Consider the following 18754-nt stretch of genomic DNA (forward strand, 5'->3'; position numbering starts at 1 on the left):
TGGCTCAGTGGTTAAGAGCATTGCCTGCTCTTCCAAAGGTCCTGAGTTCAATTCCCAGCAACCACATGGTGGCTCACAACCATCTGTAAAGAGGTCTGGCGCCCTCTTCTGGCCTTCAGGGATACACACAGACAGAATATTGTATACATAATAAATAAATAAATATTTAAAAAAAAAAAAACTTGAAATCTCAACACAGCCAGTGACAAGATCTGGGAGTCAGAGAGGCTTCTGAACTACTCTGAATGTTAACTTCTTCCTTGCAGAAATGTAAAACTTTATTATGTGCCTTGTCTTAAAATGCTTAATGATTAATAAGATTGATATTAGGTATAGAAGGATCTGGAAAGGTATAAGCAAGACTGGCTTTTGCTGACATGGTGGTGCATGTTTTTAAGCTCAGCACTTGAGAGGCAGAAGCAAGTGAATCTTTGAGTTTGAAGCCAGCCTGGGCTTCATAGTGAGACCATCTCAAAGGAAAAAAGAAGTGCAGCTATAAACAGGGATAGAGTGGTGGCTCAGTGGATAAGAATGTTTGCTGTATAAGCATGAGAATTTAAATTCAAACACTAGCCCCCAAATAAAAAAGCAGGCAATAGCTACACGTACCTATAATCCTAGTATTGTGAGGAAACAAAGACAGGGCGGTTGGGGGGACTTGTCCGCCACTAACACTGAATGCCAGCCTTGTTTCAGGCTCAGTGAGACCTATCTCAAGGGAAAATAATAGAAAGTGACAGAGTCAGACACTTGATGTCCTCCTCTGGCCTCCATATCCCCACACATATATGCACATACACCAAGTGGTCATAGATGGGCTGGAGAGATGGCTCAGTGGTTAAGAGCACTGACTGCTCTTCCAGAGGTCATGAGTTCAATTCCCGGCAACCACATGGTGGCTCACAACCATCTGTAATGAGATCTGGCACCCTCTTCTGGCATGTGGGCATACATGGAGGCAGAATGTTGTATACATAATAAATAAATAAATCTTTAAAAAAAAAAAGAACCAAGTGGTCATAGAACATTTTAGAGAGCATTTTCCTATTTTTGCTCATTTCAAGTCTCGTTTGGGTGAGATGAAGGTCAAAATCAGTTGAGAAGAGTTTATTTAATATGCAAAAGACCCTGGGTTCAATTTCTAGCACTACAAAAAGCCTTATGTTCCTTTAATAAACATGTGCTACCATTTTGTTTTGATCTGCAGATATATGAAAGTCAATAAGATATTACAGTTACTAACCTCTTACAATACTAATGCAAACAGGATAGTGGAGTTTACCTCCCAGACCAGGCCAACACCTGCCTACCAAAAGCCAGGAAAAAGTATTTTACTGTGTGATCTGAAGCTGGACGTGAGCTTAACTCACTCATCCAATCCTAAAAAGTTTCATCATTGCAAGGAATCTGTTATCTGGACCATATCTAGCATCAGGCATGAACTCTGGGTATGGCAGTCTCTCATGAATGTCCTCTCTACACAAAGGTCCACCTAATATTTTGTTTATAATCTAGCAAATGAAATTTGCCTTAAGATCAGAGTGCGGAGTGAGCCACCAGTCAGTCATATAGGCCAGGCAGTAGTGGCACATACTTTTAATCCCAGCACTAGGGAGGTAAGACAGGAATAAATACGGTTGGGCAATAAGGCACGAGGAGACAGTATTCAGGATTCAGTCTGAGGATTTGTAGAGACAGGATACCACATTCGGTTTGAGGATTTTATAGAAGTGAGAACTAGCGGCTGGCTGCTCAGCTTCTCGGATCTTTTAGTTTTCACCCCCTAATATCTGACTCTGAGTTTTTATTATTTAAACCATCTAGAATTCACGCTACATAAAAGGATTGTTACAATTCCTCTTGGTTTCAGCTAAAACCTGAATAAAACACACTAGGCTCAGGCACATACTCCACCACCCCCCCCCCCCCCCCCCCCCCCCCCCCCCCCCCCCCCCCCCCCCCCCCCCCCCCCCCCCCCCCCCCCCCCCACACGGGACATCTTGCAGCTGACCAATGTCCTAGATAAGCCCTTGTTGAAGACTGGGTGTGAGAGAGGAAGGCTGCTTATTTAAAGCCAAAATGCTGCTGGAAGAAAAGCATGGGTATGGGAACACAAGCCCTCTGACCTCTAATACCCGTTCTACTGCCCATACAAGCAGATAACCCAACAATGTGAAGGTGTCTGATGTCCAGCTATGTTCCCACAGAACATGAGCATCTCTTTGCCCTGACTCAAACATGCTACACTAAGGGCAACTCAGTGTGTTATCTCCCACTCTGCAACTTTATTTGCCTTTCTGTGGAACAACCCAACAATTTCCAAACAAAGTAATACTCCATGGTTTGCTAAAAATTCCAAAAACGATTCTCATAACACGATTAAATTTGATACAGTAAAGAGACAAGACACACACAGGAATACACATACATATCAATCATCCACTAAAAATATTTAGAGGAGTTTGGGAGATGGTTCAATGTTCAAAGTACTTGCAAACATGAGGACATAAGTTCAGATCCCCAACACCAATGTAAAAATCAGGCATGGTGGAACATGCCTATAACCCCAGTGCAAGGCAAAGGGAAGAGGGGTAAATGCAAATCTACCTAGAGCTCTCTGGCCAGCCAGACTAGTTGAAGAAGTGAGTTTCAGATTCATTAAATGTAGCACGAATCTAATTGGTCTTAATAATAAAAAAAGAGTCAGATATTGGGGTAAATGCTGGAAGATCAGAGAAGGAGCAAGCCACCTCAATGAAATCCTCAAACTAAAAATCAAAGAGTGAACTCCTGTCTCCTCCTACCTTATATTCCTCTCTCCACCCAGTCATATCCCTTCCTGTCTCTACCTCCCTAGTGCTAAGATTAAAGGTGTGTGATCCCAAGTCCTGGAATTAAAGGTGTATGCCACCACCACCTGGCCTTAGAGGCTTAGCTCTGCACTCTGATCTTCAGGCAAGCTTTACTTGTTAGAGCACAAAATACCTACCTATAAATAGAGACATCTCAAATTAAAAAAATGGAAAGCAACAGAGGAAGATATTGACACTGGCCTCAATATTCACAAATACACACACAAACAAATCATATTTAAAAATGTGTATAAGAGCCAGGCATACAGGCAGTGGTAGTGCATAGCTTTAATCCCAGTACTTGGGAGGAAGAGGCAGGTGGATCTCGCTGAGTTCGAGGACAGTCTGGTCTACAGAGCTAGTGCCAGGACAGGCTCCAAAACTACACAGAGAACAAAAAAAGCCAGGCGTGATGTTTTACACCTATAATCCCAGTACCTGGGAAACTGAGGAAGGATGGTGAAAGAGAAGCCAGCCCTGTCTGAAAAACAACAAAAAAGGCAAAGTGATGGTATCTGATTTTAGGTGCAGCACTCAGGAGGCAGAAGCAGGTAAATTTCTATGAGTTTACAGACAGCCTGGCCTCCCAGGGCTACATAGATCTCTTTTTGTTTGTTTTGTTTTTCCAGGCAGGGTTTCTCTGTGTAGCCTTGGCTGTCCAGGAACTCGAAGATCAGGATGGCCTTCAACTCAGAGAGATCCACCTGCCTCTGGGCTGGAACTAAAGGTGTGTGCCACCACCCAAAAGATCTCATTTTTTAAAGTTTGGAGGGGCTTATGTACAAGAGGATATGTAGAACAAAAACAAAGGTATAAAAGGTATTATTAATTTACCATTAGGGCCAATCAACAGTGTTTGTTGACAGATTCAAGAACATACTTCTTGCTGGGTAGTGGCTCACACCTTTAATCACAGCACTAGGGAGGCACAGGTTGGCAAATCTCTGTGAGTTTGAGGCCAGGCTGGTCTACAGAGCAAGTTCCAGGACAGTTAGGGCTGTTACACAGAGAAACTCTGTCTCAAAAAAATAAATAAATAGAAGAACATACTTATTTTTGTTTTTTTTTTTGGGGGGCGGGGAGTTTGAGGCAGGGTTTCTCTGTGTAGCCCTGGCTGTTCTGAAACTCGCTCTAAAGAACAGGCAACAGACTGGCCTCAAACTCCAAGCTCTGTATGCCTCTGCTTGTTACTAGATGGAGCCACAGGAGGGTGCTATAGGCACAGCTAGATAGCTGGCATGTAGTTCATGGAGCACGCACATGTGGCTGCTTGAGCAATCTCAACAAGAAGTTAAATCAAGCCATTTGTCTTGCTATATGCTTGTCAAAGGCTAAACAACAGTTGTCAACATAACAGATACAGGATTAGGACTACGTGAGCAGGCTCAGTGGTGCATGCAAACTGAAGTTTTCCATCCTAAGTACCAATCACTCTAAGAGAACTGTATACAAGATCTACTTTTTATCTGAAGCTACCCAACTGCAAAACATTTTGCACACTGATTATGGAGATTTCCTGATAGGCTTCATTTCCCAGTGTTAAATCACTTATATGGAAAGGATACATCCTTGTGTTTCATTCTCAGCACAAAGAAAACACAGAACTATGTGTCTCAAAGTGAGAATTTTACTTTTCCTCAACAATGCACCACACATGACAGGGCTCTAATTAGATTAATGTCATTTTTGTCTATAGGAAGTACACAGCTGAAATGGAAAAGGAAACCGAACATTAAAACTGCAAAATTCACCAGGCAGTGGTGGTGCATGCCTTTAATCCCAGCTCTCAGAAGCCATAGGCAGGTGGATCTCGTTAAGTTCAAAGTCAGCCTGGTCTACAGAGTGAGTTCCAGGACAGCCAGAGATACACAGACACACCCTGTCTTGAAAACAAAACAAAACAAAGCAAAGCAAAACAAAACAAAACAAAAGCAAATAAAAGTTAACTGGAAGGTGGTGGTGTACTCCTTTAAACCCAGCACTCAGGAGGCAGAGGCAGGAGGATCTCTGTGAATTTGAGGTCAGCCTGGTCAACATAAAAAGTTCCAGGGCAGACAGGGTTATTACAAAGAGAAACCCTGTCTCAAAAAACAAACAAACAAACAATCAAAAGTCAAAATAGGCCGGGCGGTGGTGGCGCACGCCTTTAATCCCAGCACTTGGGAGGCAGAGGCAGGCGGATCTCTGTGAGTTCGAGGCCAGCCTGGTCTACAAGAGCTAGTTCCAGGACAGGCTCCAAAACCACAGAGAAACCCTGTCTTGAAAAAACAAAAACAAAAAAAAACAAAAAAAAAATAAAAGCAGCCTACATATGCAGTATTTATAAAGTTTATAGTATGGTAGTCCTTCACATTCACTTCTCAGTCACTCACAATACCTCACCCAGAGCAATGGCCTGTACTGCAAGCTATATTCATGCCCTGTTGTAGGAGATTGCTTGTTTGTTCCCGGCTGCCAAGAACTGAATAATCAATCACACAGAAACTATATTACACTGTTTGGACAATGGCTTAGGCTTCTTACTAACTAACTCTTATATCTTAAATTAACCCATTTCTTTTAATCTGTGTATCACACAAGGCTGTGGCCTACCACCAGAAAGGTTCCGGGGAATCTGTCTCCTTCGGCAGCTACAAGGCATCTCTTTGACTCTGCCTACTTTATATATCTCTGTTCAGATTTCCCACCTGGCTACATAGTGAGACCCTGTCTTGGTGGCTGGGGGTGGGGTGGGATGTCAGATTCCCTGGAATTGGTTATGGATGGATGTGAAGTCACCACGTGGGTGTTGGGAACCAAACCTCCTGTGTCCTCTGCAAAAACAAGTGCTCTTAACTGCTGAACACTTTTTGTTTTGTTGTATTTTTGAGACAGGGTTTCTCTGTGTAGCCATGGCTGTCCTGGAACTTGCTCTGTAAATCAGGCCATTCTAGAATACAGCTTCCTAAGTGCTGGGATTAAAGGCATGTATCACCACCACCTGGCCCCCAGATGATTTTTTGTTTTGTTTTGTTTTGCTTTGTTTTTAATGCTGAGCACCGAACTAAACTACAGGCTCTTTCCCTGCCTATGAGTTTTTGCCACTAATTCAACTAAGCTGTAAACAAGCCCCCCAAGTCTTTGTGTTCCTGTTTACCTCAGTCTCCTTGCCCTTGATGAACCTTATATGCCCATTTATAAATCTCTTCCCATTAAAACTTCAAGTCTCGCATTCCATCCAGCTCAATTATTGAGGCGATCTAGAAAGCTGGGATTCTGAAAGGTCATTCACCTACTTGCTATTTTTGTTAGTGTCTACTTCTTGTCCTATCTACTCACCACACCCTCATCTGCATGGCATAGGCCAAGAGTAGACAGAAAGCCTCATGCGGCCTCTATCTGAATGGCACTGATCTGCATAGTAGCAACTCATGTGAATTAGAACTACACCTAAGTACACTAGGTAGGCCAGTGCCTTGCCCACACTTTAGCATTGGGTCCCTGGGATCTTTCAGTATTGGGATACTTTATCATTTATTGAAAAATAATACTCAGGGATAAATATTAAGGAATGAACCTGAGAAATCCACAGAGTGAACATGAAGACACGATTCTCCCTGTCTACTTCCTTGATCTAAGCCAGTGCAACACCTTGTCCCTACCTCTTCCTTTTCTGTGTGCTGCTTTCTCCTCTTAGTCCAGAGAACTCAATGACCCATTCCAGTCAGCTGAATGTGGACTTTACAAATGGAGGTCAACTCCATTGGTGGTGGTCTTGGAGCAATCGGAGCAATCATTATGAGCAAATCTCCCCCAACATTTCAACCTGGCAAACACTACTGATAATATTATGTTTGATCTATAGAAGGGAGGGATAAGACTTACAGAACTCTCCAGTAATTTAGATCCCCTTTCTCAAAAGCACACCAACCTCTCTAGAATATGACTTCAGGTTTAATGCAAATCTTCCCAACCGAGTCATTTCCCCATCTACTCTCTCTACTTGGTAATTGGAAAGCAAGCATGTCCATTGTCTTCCAACATTTATCCCACTCTACAGTTCCTTAAGAATCAGTAGCAATTCCATTTCTAGCTGGTCTTGCAGTTTCTGAATAAAATATCATGTCTAAATAAATTGTTTGGAGAAGCTTGGTATTCTGGTAGAGCCTTATATGCTTTGAGTTTTAATCTGTCCATCTCCTTACTTAACAAAACCATGTAAAGCCTGCTTTCCACACAGTTCTTCTCATTTCCCCAAGCAAAACAGTAGGTTTTCACTGTCCTTACTCTCTGTGCATGTGTGTGTGTGTGTATATGTGATTAGAGGTCACCTACAGCCTTGCACACACTAGGAACTCTTGCCACTAAGTTACACCCCTAGACCCATCCTCACTGTACTGTACTTTTTAAAACTCTATATATCTAAAGTATTTGTCGAGTTCTCTCAGCATTCTCACTTCCTGAGTTTCCTAAATTTGAAGATGCTAAGCTTGAAGATGATCAAACATACTACTTTAAGCCAAGCAGGTTGACATATATTTAATAATCCCAGCTACTTTAGGAGGCTGAAGCAGAGGAACAATAATCTGAAAAACAGCCCAGGCAACTTGATGTTACCCCATTTCTTTTTTTTTTTTTTTGGTTTTTCAAGACAGGGTTTCTCCGTAGCTTTGGAGCCTGTCCTGGAACTAGCTCTTTTTTTTTTTTTTTTTTTTCCGAGACAGGGTTTCTCTGTGGTTTTGGATGGAACTAGCTCTTAGCTCTTGTAGACCAGACTGGCCTCAAACTCACAGAGATCTGCCTGCCAAGATCATTGGACTGATTATTTTCTGGAAAGTTAAAATCTGGATAGGTAGTCATACTAATGCCTACTGAAGCACAACATGCCAAGTGATTAAGATGATAAAAATCCCTTAAACACTAAATCTTGAGTCTTTGGGCCTAAATCCAGGTGAGAATGACTATCTTTGAACCTAGCATAAGAATCCACTCACTCACAAGGTAGCACTGTCTGAATGGCCCCCCCAAATTCATCTGTTTAGCTTAATCTCCATTGTGATGATACAAAGAGGTAGAGTAGGGCCTATTGGGAAATCATTAAGCAAATCCTTTACTACTGAGCTACATTCCAGCCTAGTATTGATATCCTTTTAATACCTTGTTCACATGCCTTAGCCTGAACATGTCTATTTCTCAGCTAGGCCATTAGATTAAAGCCCAAGGGTAAAACCAGAAGCAGAAAACAGGGCTCCAGATGCTAATAGGCATTTTCTACTCATCTAATCTTACCCAATTAGCCACCCTTGCAACCTTGGTCGAGCATTTCAGTCTCATAAGATATGACCAGAAAGACACTACAGATCACAACATGATCTGGATACAAATTTACACTAGGGAAGGCCCGGAGGACAGGGTGAGTCACAACCCATTCAAGTTACTTCTGCCTACCCTACCCAACTCAGTACCCCGTATACCCCAAACCAGTTAGGCCCTTATTAGATGGGCTTCAAAGATCCTTTCATAGAGAAAAGGCTTTGCAGCTTACTTCAGTCTACAAGCAAACAGAGCACAAGATATAACACATCTGACTTACCACAAAGTGTGGTTAAGACAGGGTCTTCTCCCAGGTAGGTAGCACACAACTTTAATCCCATCACTTGAGAGGCAGAAGCAGGTGGATCTTAATAAATTCAAGGCCAGCCTTGTTTACATAGTGAGTTCTAGGATGGCCAGTGATGTGTAATAATATTGTCTCAAAAAAAAAAAAAAGATAAGCCGGGCGGTGGTGGCACACGCCTTTAATCCGGGGACTGGGGGGGGGGGGGGGGGGGGGGAAGAGGCAGGCGGATCTCTGGGAGTTCGAGGCCAGCCTGGCCTACAAGAGCTAGTTCCGGGACAGGCACCAAAAGCTACAGAGAAACCCTGTCTCGGAAAAAAAAAAAAAGATAAGGTCTTTTAGAATTTGTTGCACCCTACTCCTAATCTCCATGCTGCCTAGGAAGGTCAGGAAGCAATTCTGTGGTTTATCAAACACAAACAAGGTCTTTGGGTCCAGGATATACAATGAGGAGTTAAAGTCACAGGAGAAAGCCAAACTACACAGCACTATATTCTTGGTTAGCCCACAGCTTCCTCCACAAGCCTCTGGCCCTACTCACAAGGACAGCAGCAAGGAAAAGCCAGCAATATAGAGATTCCTCTGAGCACGGAAAAGCTTCATGTGGAAGTGCTCCATGGCACCTGGATTGTTCTGGAGGTTCACCTTTTCTGTCACATCATCATATTTCCGGATCTCACGTGCAGCATCTATGATAGAGCAGAGGTGGCCATTTAAAAAGAAAAACAGGTAGCAAGACCCCTTTCCTTCATATCCAAGTACTAATTCTACGCACACCTTTTGTGGGAGGTTTTATCAAAAGCTCCCAACCTTAGACCACCACCAAAAAAGAGGTCAATTCCTCCAACAAAGTGGGGACATTTTTGAAGTCGACACATAAAAATCTACCTGAAGAGCTGAGTATGGTGGTATGTACCCATAAACCCGGCATTAGAAAGACTGAGGCCTGAAGGTCACAGGATGACCTGTAGCCCTGAGGCCAGGGCTACAGGATGAGACCCTATATCAAACAAATGCCTAAAAACAAACAAACAAAAAAAACTATATGAAGGCACCTCTTAACACGCCTCCATGTGAGACAGGCAAGATATCATTGTTTGGGTACTGTTCACTTTGTAGTTTCTAGTTTGAGACTACTTGGTTTTCAAGCTCATCTTGCATTACAACAGTGTGCCTGTCCACCTGGTAGAAAATAAAATACATTTATACGCTCAGGTTCACTGATGTGGGATTCCCCTCTTTATGCTGTGAATACCATTGGTTAATAAAGAAACTGGCTTGGGCCTGTGCAGAGCAGAAGAGAGGTAGGCAGCGAAAATTAAACTGGATGCTGAGAGAAAGGAGGTGGAGTCAGAGAGAAGCCATGTAGCCTTGCCAGAGACAGACACAAGAGCTTTACCCAGTAAGTCACAGCCACACGGCGATACACAGATTACTAGAAATGGGTTAAATTCATTACTGAAAACAGCCTGGTATTGGCATAAGAAGAGACAAGAAAACTAATGGAACCAAATAGATCCGGATATCAATCCACACATCTTTGAACACCTGATCTTTGATAAAGAAGCAAAAAATATCAAATGGAAAAAAGAAAGCATATTTAACAAGTGGTGCTGGCATAACTGGATATCAACACGTAGAAAAATGAAAATAGACCCATATCTACCACCATGCACAAAACTCAAGTCCAAATGGATCAAAGACCTCACCATAAAGCCAGCAACACTGAACCTTATAGAAGAGAAACTGGGAAGTACACTTGAACACATTGGCACAGGGAACCACTTCCTAAATAGAACCCCAGCAGCACAGACGCTGAGAGAAACAATTAATAAATGGGATCTCTTAAAACTTAGAAGCTTCTGTAAAGCAAAGGGCATGGTCAACAAGACTAAACAACAGCCTACAGAATGGGAAAAGATCTTCACTAACCCCACATCAGACAGATCTGATCTCCAAAATATACAAAGAACTCAAGAAAGTGGACACCAAAAGATCACATAATCCAATAAAAAAATGGAGTACAGACCTAAACAGAGAACTCTCAAAAAAGTCTAAATCTACAATGGCTGAAAGACACTTAAGGAAATGTTCAACATCCTTAGTCATCAGAGAAATACAAATTAAAACAATTCTGAGATCCCATCTTACACCTGTAAGAATGGCCAAAATCAAAAACACTGATGACAACTTATGCTAGAGAGGTTGTGGGGAAAAGGGAACACTTCTGCATTGCTGGTGGGAATGCAAGCTGGTACGACCCCTTTGGATGTCAGTGTGGCGATTTCTCAGAAAATCAGGAAACAACCTTCTTCAAGTCCCAGTAATACCACTTTTGGTATATATCCAAAGGATGCACAATCGTGCCACAAGGACATGTGCTCAACTATGTTCACAGCAGCTTTGTTTGTCATAGCTAGAACCTGGAAACAACCTAAATGCCCCTCGACCGAAGAATGGATAAGGAAAATGTGGCACATTTACACAATGGAGTACTACATAGCAGAAAAAAATAACGGCATCTTGAATTTTGTGGGAAAATGGATGGAGCTAGAAAACATCATATCAAGTGAGGTAACCCAGACCCAGAAAGACAATTATCACATGTACTCACTCATAGGTGGTTTTTAAACACAAAGCAAAGAAAACCACAATCCCAGATAACTTAGACAACAATGAGGACACTAAGAGAGACTTACACAGATCTAATCTACATGGGAAGTAGAAAAGAACAAGATCTCCTGAGTAAATTGGGAGTATGGGGACGTTGGGAGAGGATTGAAGGGGGAGGGGAGAGGCAGGGAGGGGAGCAGAGAAAAATGTAGAGCTCAATAAAAATCAATAAAAAAGGAAAAAAAGATTTATATATGTATATGGTGTTTTGTATGCATGTACACGTACACACCAACAGAGGGGGGAAAAGATGTCTAAAGTACAGCACGTAAATGGAAAAAAGTACAAAGAAAAGTGTACAAGTCCAGGTTGTAAATATTTCAACACATAAAAAAGTATTCACGATAGTTATCTATGCAATGTGCTACAAGGGATTAAGTGTTTACCTTTTGCATTTAAAAAATATGCATTATTTTTATAATTAGGAAAAAACTAAAAAAAAGAAAAAAACTAAAACCATTTTTTTAAGATTTATTTATTTATTATGTATACAACATTCTGCCTCAATGTGTGCCCGCACGCCAGAGCAGGGCACCAGATCTCAGTACAGATGGTTGTGAGCCACCATGTGGTTGCTGGGAATCGAACTCAGGACCTCTGGAAGAGCAGCCAGTGCTCTTAAGCTGAGCATCTCCCCAGCCCCCCTAAAACCATTTTTATTTGTTACTTGTACATAGGAATCCCATCATTCCAAAGACTACCTTGGCAAACAATCAAGAGGAACCTGGGAATAGGAGACACTGTATGCTATCAACAAGGACAGCAGCAGGCAGGGCGGTGGTGGCGCACGCCTTTAATCCCAGCACTCGGGAGGCAGAGGCAGGCGGATCTCTGTGAGTTCGAGGCTAGCCTGGTCTACAAGAGCTAGTTCCAGGACATGCTCCAAAGCCACAGAGAAACCCTGTCTCGAAAAACCAAAAAAATAAAACATAAAATAAAGGACAGCAGCAAGACTTCCTCTCAGGCCTCAATCCATAAAAGTAATCTCTTTATTTCCAACTATCTCAGAAAGATCTAATCTAGGTCCCTCAGCATCAGGAAGGGCTCTCTAGCTGGTTATGCTCACTATCGCCATAATATTGTTATCAAAAAGCATGTCTATCTGTAGAAGGTATGTAGACTTTTCTAAGTTTTGCTTTTTAAATTTTTAAATCATCTTTGTGTATACAGTGTGCACATGTTTATTTGTGTATGAATAGAAATACAAGATCTCTCAGAATACCTACGGAAGAGGATTAACCTCAGGTGTCAATCCTTGTCTTCCACCTTGTTTGAGATAGGACCTGCAAACTACTAGGGATTTTTCTACTCTACCTCCCAACTCCCTATAAGAGTTATGGGACGTAGACACTTACATTCAGCGTCTGACTTTTATGTGGGTTCTGGGAATTTGAAATCAAGTCCTTACATCTGCACAGCAAGTGCTTTTATCCAATGAGCCATCCCCACACCCCCTAGATTATGCTTCATAGCATTAAAGAAGTCACCAGTCATTAGAGCCATATTTCCCTAGAATTCACAAGCAGACAGTTGCAGATTCCTGATCTACAAAAACAATAGTTTGTGTCAACTAGTAGATCTACATAGTTCTCTCTGGCCCCGGGGAGTTGTACTAGGAAATCAACAACTTTTGTGATGGCCCACGCCTTTAATCCCAGCACTCAGGAGGCAGAGGCAGGTGGATCTCTGTGAGTTCGAGACCAGCCTGGTCCAGAGTTAGTTCCAGGACAGGCTCCAAAGCTACAGAGAAACCCTGTCTCAAAAAACACAAATAAACAAACAAAAATGCCAGGTGGTGGTGTATGCCATTAATGCCACCATTCAGGAGGCACAGGAAGACAAACTCTGTAAATTCAAGGCTGGGGAAGAGGCAATGGGGACCACATGACAACAACAAGATGGTGTGTTGCTGTGATTGATGTAATAAAAAGCTGAACATCCAATAGCTATAGAAGGAGCTTCCAGGAAGAGAGAACTCTGGGAAGAAGAAAGGCAGAGTCACTAGCTAGACATGGAGGAAGCAGGATAAAGATGTACAGAGATGAGGTAATGAGCCACATAAAAAAACAATATGGATTAATTTAAGTTATAAGACCTACTTAGGAACAAGCCTGTTAAAGCCAAGCTTTTATAATTGATAATAAGTAAGTCTCCATGTCATTATTTGCAGGCTGATGGTTCTAATGAAAGTCCTTACTACACATGGCATCCAACATGGAGGCTAAAATATTCAAAGATAAGGACTGAGAATGGAAAAGTTTTACACAAGGAGCCAGACGTGGCTTCCTAGTCCTGCAGTTTCTCAGATGGGCCCCTGGTCAATGTACAGAGGCTCAGCATACAGAGGTATGACGATTGGCTGCCTGTAGACTTCAGCCAGCTGCCAGCCAAGAACCATGCAGTAGATTGACTGACCCTTGGCTCCCGAGGTCAGAGAATACTGCAGGTCCAGACAAGATCCAGACAAGGAAAATCTCTTAACAGATACAGTATGCTTAGAAATATGCTGAGATGCTGAAGAAAAAATGGGTATAAACAATCATAGAAAAATAAATAGTTTAAAAATAATTTTTTTTTTTTTGGTTTTTCAAGACATGATTTCTCAGTAGCTATGGAGCCTGTCCTGGAACTTACTCTATAGACCAGGCTGGCCTTAAACTCACAGAGATCCACCTTTCTCTGCTGGGATTAAAGGCGTGCACCAAAACATAATAAAGTAAAGAAATATAAAAAATAAGTCACATAAGGATGGGAAATACATAGGACAGGCTCCAAAACCACAGAGAAACCCTGTCTCGAAAAACCAAAAAATAAATAAATAAATAAAAATTAAAAAAAAAAAAAAAGGATGGGAAATACACAGGGTGACTAGATCCTGTATGGTGCTGTGTTGACTCTGAATTGTTTTAAATGCTAATGAATAAAAAGTGACAGCTATTGTTGAATTGTGGGGAAAAAAACTGTTGCATAATACCAGCATATACATTTTATTTTATTTATTTTTTTGGTTTTTCGAGACAGGGTTTCTCTGTGGCTTTGGAGCCTGTCCTGGAACTAGCTCTTGTAGACAGGCTGGTCTCAAACTCACAGAGATCCACCTGCCTCTGCCTCCTGAGTGCTGGGATTAAAGGCGTGCGGCACCATCGCCAGGCTCAGCATATACATTTTAAAGATATCTTTAAACTTCAGAATAGAAGTCAAGTGATGTGGGATTCCCCTCTGTATGCTGTGAATATGTTTTATTACCATTGGTTAATAAGAAGCTAATTTGGCTTATGGCAGGACAGAATAGAGCTAGGTGGGAAAACTAAACAGAATGATGGGAGAAAGAAGGAGGAGTCATCAGAGAGCTGTAAGCTAGCCTCTGAGAAAACAAGATATGTAGTAAATGAGGTAACACTACAGCCACGTGGCAATACATAGACTAATAGAAATGTGTTCATTTAAGATGTAAGAGTTAGTTAATAAAAATCCTGAACTAATAGACCAAACAGTGCTGTAATTAATATAGTTCTGTGTGATTATTTAGGTTTAGTCAGCTGGGAACAAAAGAACAGTCTCCACTTACAGTTAGGAAATGTGTTGAGGGGGAGGTTATGCCTTTATTTCCACAGGAAACAAAAAGAAAATGGCAACCCTGACTCCTGGAATCTCAGAATGAGACTGTCTATGAGCTGTCTCCTCCCATCATATATTCCTCGCTAGAGAAGAGCCAGTGGCTGACTGTTTTGCTCTTCTGACCTTCAAGTTGAACCCAAATTTCCGTATCTGGGTTTTTATTAATTGTGCTACAAAAAGACATGTTACTTTGGAAAGAGGTTCTGCTTTAATTTCCATAGAAAATAAAAGATTTGTTCAAAGTTAAAGATGATCACGTTTGATCAAGGAAGACTCCCTGAAAATTCTGGCTACAAAGAAATAAACCTAGAAGAACTACAAGACATATGATGTTTATTTTACCTGTTCAAACATAAAACAAAAAAAATCATCTTTGGCTGACTTGTGTACTTATATTTATGCAAAAATGTACTTGTATTTATGCGAAAATGTATGTTACCTTTAAAAGTTTATGTATTTTCAGAATGAGGGGACCAGAAACCAATGAAAACAAATGGCCCAGGCGATCCAGCATCTCAAAATGACTCTGTTGCAGTTTCCTTGGAGCTCTTCATCCAGCTTCAAGGCTGCTGGCTGAGATGATCTAGCCCCACAGAATACTCCAGTCAGGACTTGTCCGTAATCCTAAATTTTCTCAGGGTCCCCCAAAGATTATCAGCACCCCTAATCAACAGAAGTACTCTAAAGAACTATGACCACATTTCCAAAAAATAGATTATGGATACTTATTATCATTTAAGAAGTATTGGTTACAAGTTGTTATTGGTAATGGTCATTAAAAAAGCTGAACAAATGAGATTAGATTCAGGGATCTCGTTCTAAAAAGAAAAGGGAGAGATACAGAAATCATAGGATAAAAGGTAGATTATTGAATCTGCTTTAATCCAAAAAACAACTATTAATCTCAAAATATTTTACCTTGGGATGAAGTTTGGTTCACTGATACAAATTTAAATTTAATTTTGCTATACTCTATGTATATTTCTACTCTAGTTAAGGTATTTTGCTTATGCAGCTCATTTAAAACTGCAATGTATAATTAAGAAATACAGATTAGTAGTCATCTACAATAGGCAAACTTATAGTCATGTTAGGTATGTTTTCCAAGGTCATACACAGATATAGATAGTCTCAAATACTTCAAAGGCCTACATAATATGGAATTTAGTATGTCTAATAACCTAAAAATTTTCATAACAGTGAGACACATATGCTTCTGGCAAGCACCAATTTATGTCAGAGAATGATGGAGGAAGGTAACTGGTTAATTATAATAAACCAACTGCTTGGCCTCATAGCTTAGCACATAGGTGGGTGGAATAAACAGAATAGGATGCTGGGCAGAAGAGGAAGTGAGGTCAGACTCTGCTCTGCTTCCGGAGAGACTCGACAGCTCTGCTCTGGAGCAGAGATGCCATGCTTGCCATACTCCGCTCTCCCGGGCAGATGCACGCAATGAAGCTCCTCCAACCCACGATGGACTTAGGCTAGAATCTTCCCGGTAAGCGCACCTTGGGGTGCTTACACACATTACTAGAAATGGGCTAGTCCAGGTGCGAGAATTAGCCTGTAAGAGCTAGAGTTCATGGGCCAAGCAGTTCTTTCAATGGATACAGTTTGTGTGTTGTTATTTCGGGCATGAGCTAGCCAAGCAGCCGGGGTGTTGGGGACGCAGCCCCGCCGCTCATATTTCAACAAGAGAAGATGATGGGCATCAAAGAAACTATATGCAGCTTGTTTTCTTTATGGCAAAAGCTAGCCATGTGGGTAAAGAAACTGCCCTTGCCTCAGTTGTTGACAGTTACTATCCAAACCGGACCAGCAGGATACAAGAAAGGCGACTGGTGAACTTTGCCAAGACAAGGTAGGGCAGTCCTTCAGAATTCCCTGCTTCACAGAAAGTCTGTCAGCTATGCTAGGTCTGTAGGTCAGAAGTGGATGCCCCAACATTACAGAGGACCTTTGGGTGACTCTCCAGACAGCCTGATGTCTGACATTAGGTAGCATTTTCAGTCTTTGATGGAGTTGAAGACTATATAGCTAAACTTATAGTTTTCCTTAGTTATGATAGAAAGCAAATTAGGCATAAAACTTCAGACATACCAATATAAGATAGATAATAGAGTTCTCTAATTTTGCCAAATACAAATAGACAGGATATTATAACTATAATCTTACTTGATAACTGTTTCTGTTGTATATAATTTTACCATGTTAACGTTAAAAATCTTTCTTTTTGGTTGAGTGGTGGTGGCACATGCCTTTAATCTCAGCACGTGAGAGATGGATCTCACTGAATTCGAGGCCAGCCTAGTCTACAAGGTGAGTTCCAGGACAGTCAGGGCTGTTACACAGAAACCATGTCTCAAAAACCAAAAAAGAAAAAAAAACCTTCCTGTTTAATTAGGCAAAAGGGGGAAATGATGTGGAATCCTTTTGTGCACTGTGTATATATCTGTAAATAGAAGTGGAGCTCTTCTATTGCAACTGCCCAGTATCCCAAGCATATATATCGCTATGACTGGTTTAGTAAACAAGCTGACTGATCAATAGACAAAGAGGATAAAGTTAGGCGGGGAAAGCCAAACTGAGATTGATGGGAGGAGGAAGGGTAGTCAGAAGAGCCACCAGACAGACAAAGAATGAGTCAGACATACAAAACAGGATAGAGGAGAAACGATGAGCCTCAGGACAGCACATAGATTCTGAGTTAAAGGCGAACCTGTAGCTCCTTATCTACTGGGAAACCCTGTCTAGAAAAAATCAAAACAAAACAAAACAAAAAAGATGTTAAGTTTATAAGGTTGGGAGACATAAAAGTTTAAGTTGTTTATCAAGAAAATGTTTTAAGGTCTACAAAGATATTTTTAGGATGGTAATAAGTTATGAAAGAAAGTGGTTTAGGTAAAAAACTTTGGACTCACTAAGATAGAATAGATATTTTCTCCGTATATGCCAAATACAAATGGACTGCACACTGTGAATCTAATTCTTACACAACAATTGTTCTTATAATTTTACTATGTTACAGTTAAAATCCTTTTTTATTTAGACAAAAAGAGGAAAATATTGTGGAATATTTGCATACTGTGTGAAGATGTATTGAAGTGAATGGTGTAATAAAAAGCTGAACGACCAATAGCTAGAAGATTATAGAAGGGACTTCCAGGCAGAGAGAGAACTCTGGGAAGAAAAGAGGAGCCAGCCAGATGCGAAGGAGATAAGCTAACGAATCACATAAAAGAACAGAGATATATAGGGTTAATTTACACTGTAAGAACTAGTTAGAGACAAGCCTAAGATAAAATCAAAATTAATAATAAATAAGTCTCATTATTTGTGGGCTGGCAGTCATGATGAAAAAGTACTACTATACTATTACTGCTTGGCATTTCATGAAGTTCAACTCTAAGCAAGACCTGCATACTCCCTATTGGCTCCTATCCCAGAAACTGCTCAGACCCTAAGTGGAAAAAGCCACCTCTTAGAGTCTTGCTAAAAGCATTTCAATAGCTGTGCCTGGGAATCTATAGGCATATTTGGCCTGTTCACAGGAAGTCCCGCCTGAACAAATCCCATCAAACCCTAAACATTAAGGGAAAATGCCCAATGCTGCAACTAGTGGATGGAGTTGTGCATAACACTAACTCAAACTCTACCCTGCAGCATTTTTGCTGGAACTTGAGGAAAATATTCCATGCCTATGTGGGCATCAGATCTCTGAAACAGGACTTGATGTTTCACAGCAGAGTAAAGAGAATAGAGTTCAAGCAAGGGAACATACTGATAGCTCACTATAGCAAATCAACAATCATTCAACAGTCAGACAACAGCTTAATTGGCTCCCTGTCTCCAAATGGGCTCACTACCACCTCACTATAAAATGTTCCTCTTCCATCTTTTTGGTTTTTTGAGATAAGGGTCTTTCTATGTAGCCCTGGCTATCCTAGAAGTTTCTATGTAAGACTAGACTGGCCTCAAACAGAAATTCACCTACACCTACCTCTTGAGTGCT

At 41.2% G+C, this 18754-nt stretch overlaps 1 protein-coding gene across 1 annotated transcript in view; it reads right to left on the bottom strand.

Moving 5' to 3' along the window:
• Bcap31 (B cell receptor associated protein 31) overlaps window positions 1–18754 on the bottom strand; it is a 37907-nt gene that overhangs the window by 13477 nt on the left and 5676 nt on the right. Inside the window, exon 5 of the mRNA XM_050125098.1 lies at window positions 8990–9137. Coding sequence (XP_049981055.1) covers window positions 8990–9137 — 148 coding nt within the window. The remainder of the gene's footprint in view (window positions 1–8989; window positions 9138–18754) is intronic.

The sequence above is a fragment of the Alexandromys fortis genome, unplaced genomic scaffold (genome assembly GCF_014885135.2).
Source record: "Alexandromys fortis isolate MF-2015 unplaced genomic scaffold, M_Fortis_MF-2015_v1.1 scaffold_225, whole genome shotgun sequence".
NCBI classification, from domain to species: Eukaryota; Metazoa; Chordata; class Mammalia; order Rodentia; family Cricetidae; genus Alexandromys; species Alexandromys fortis.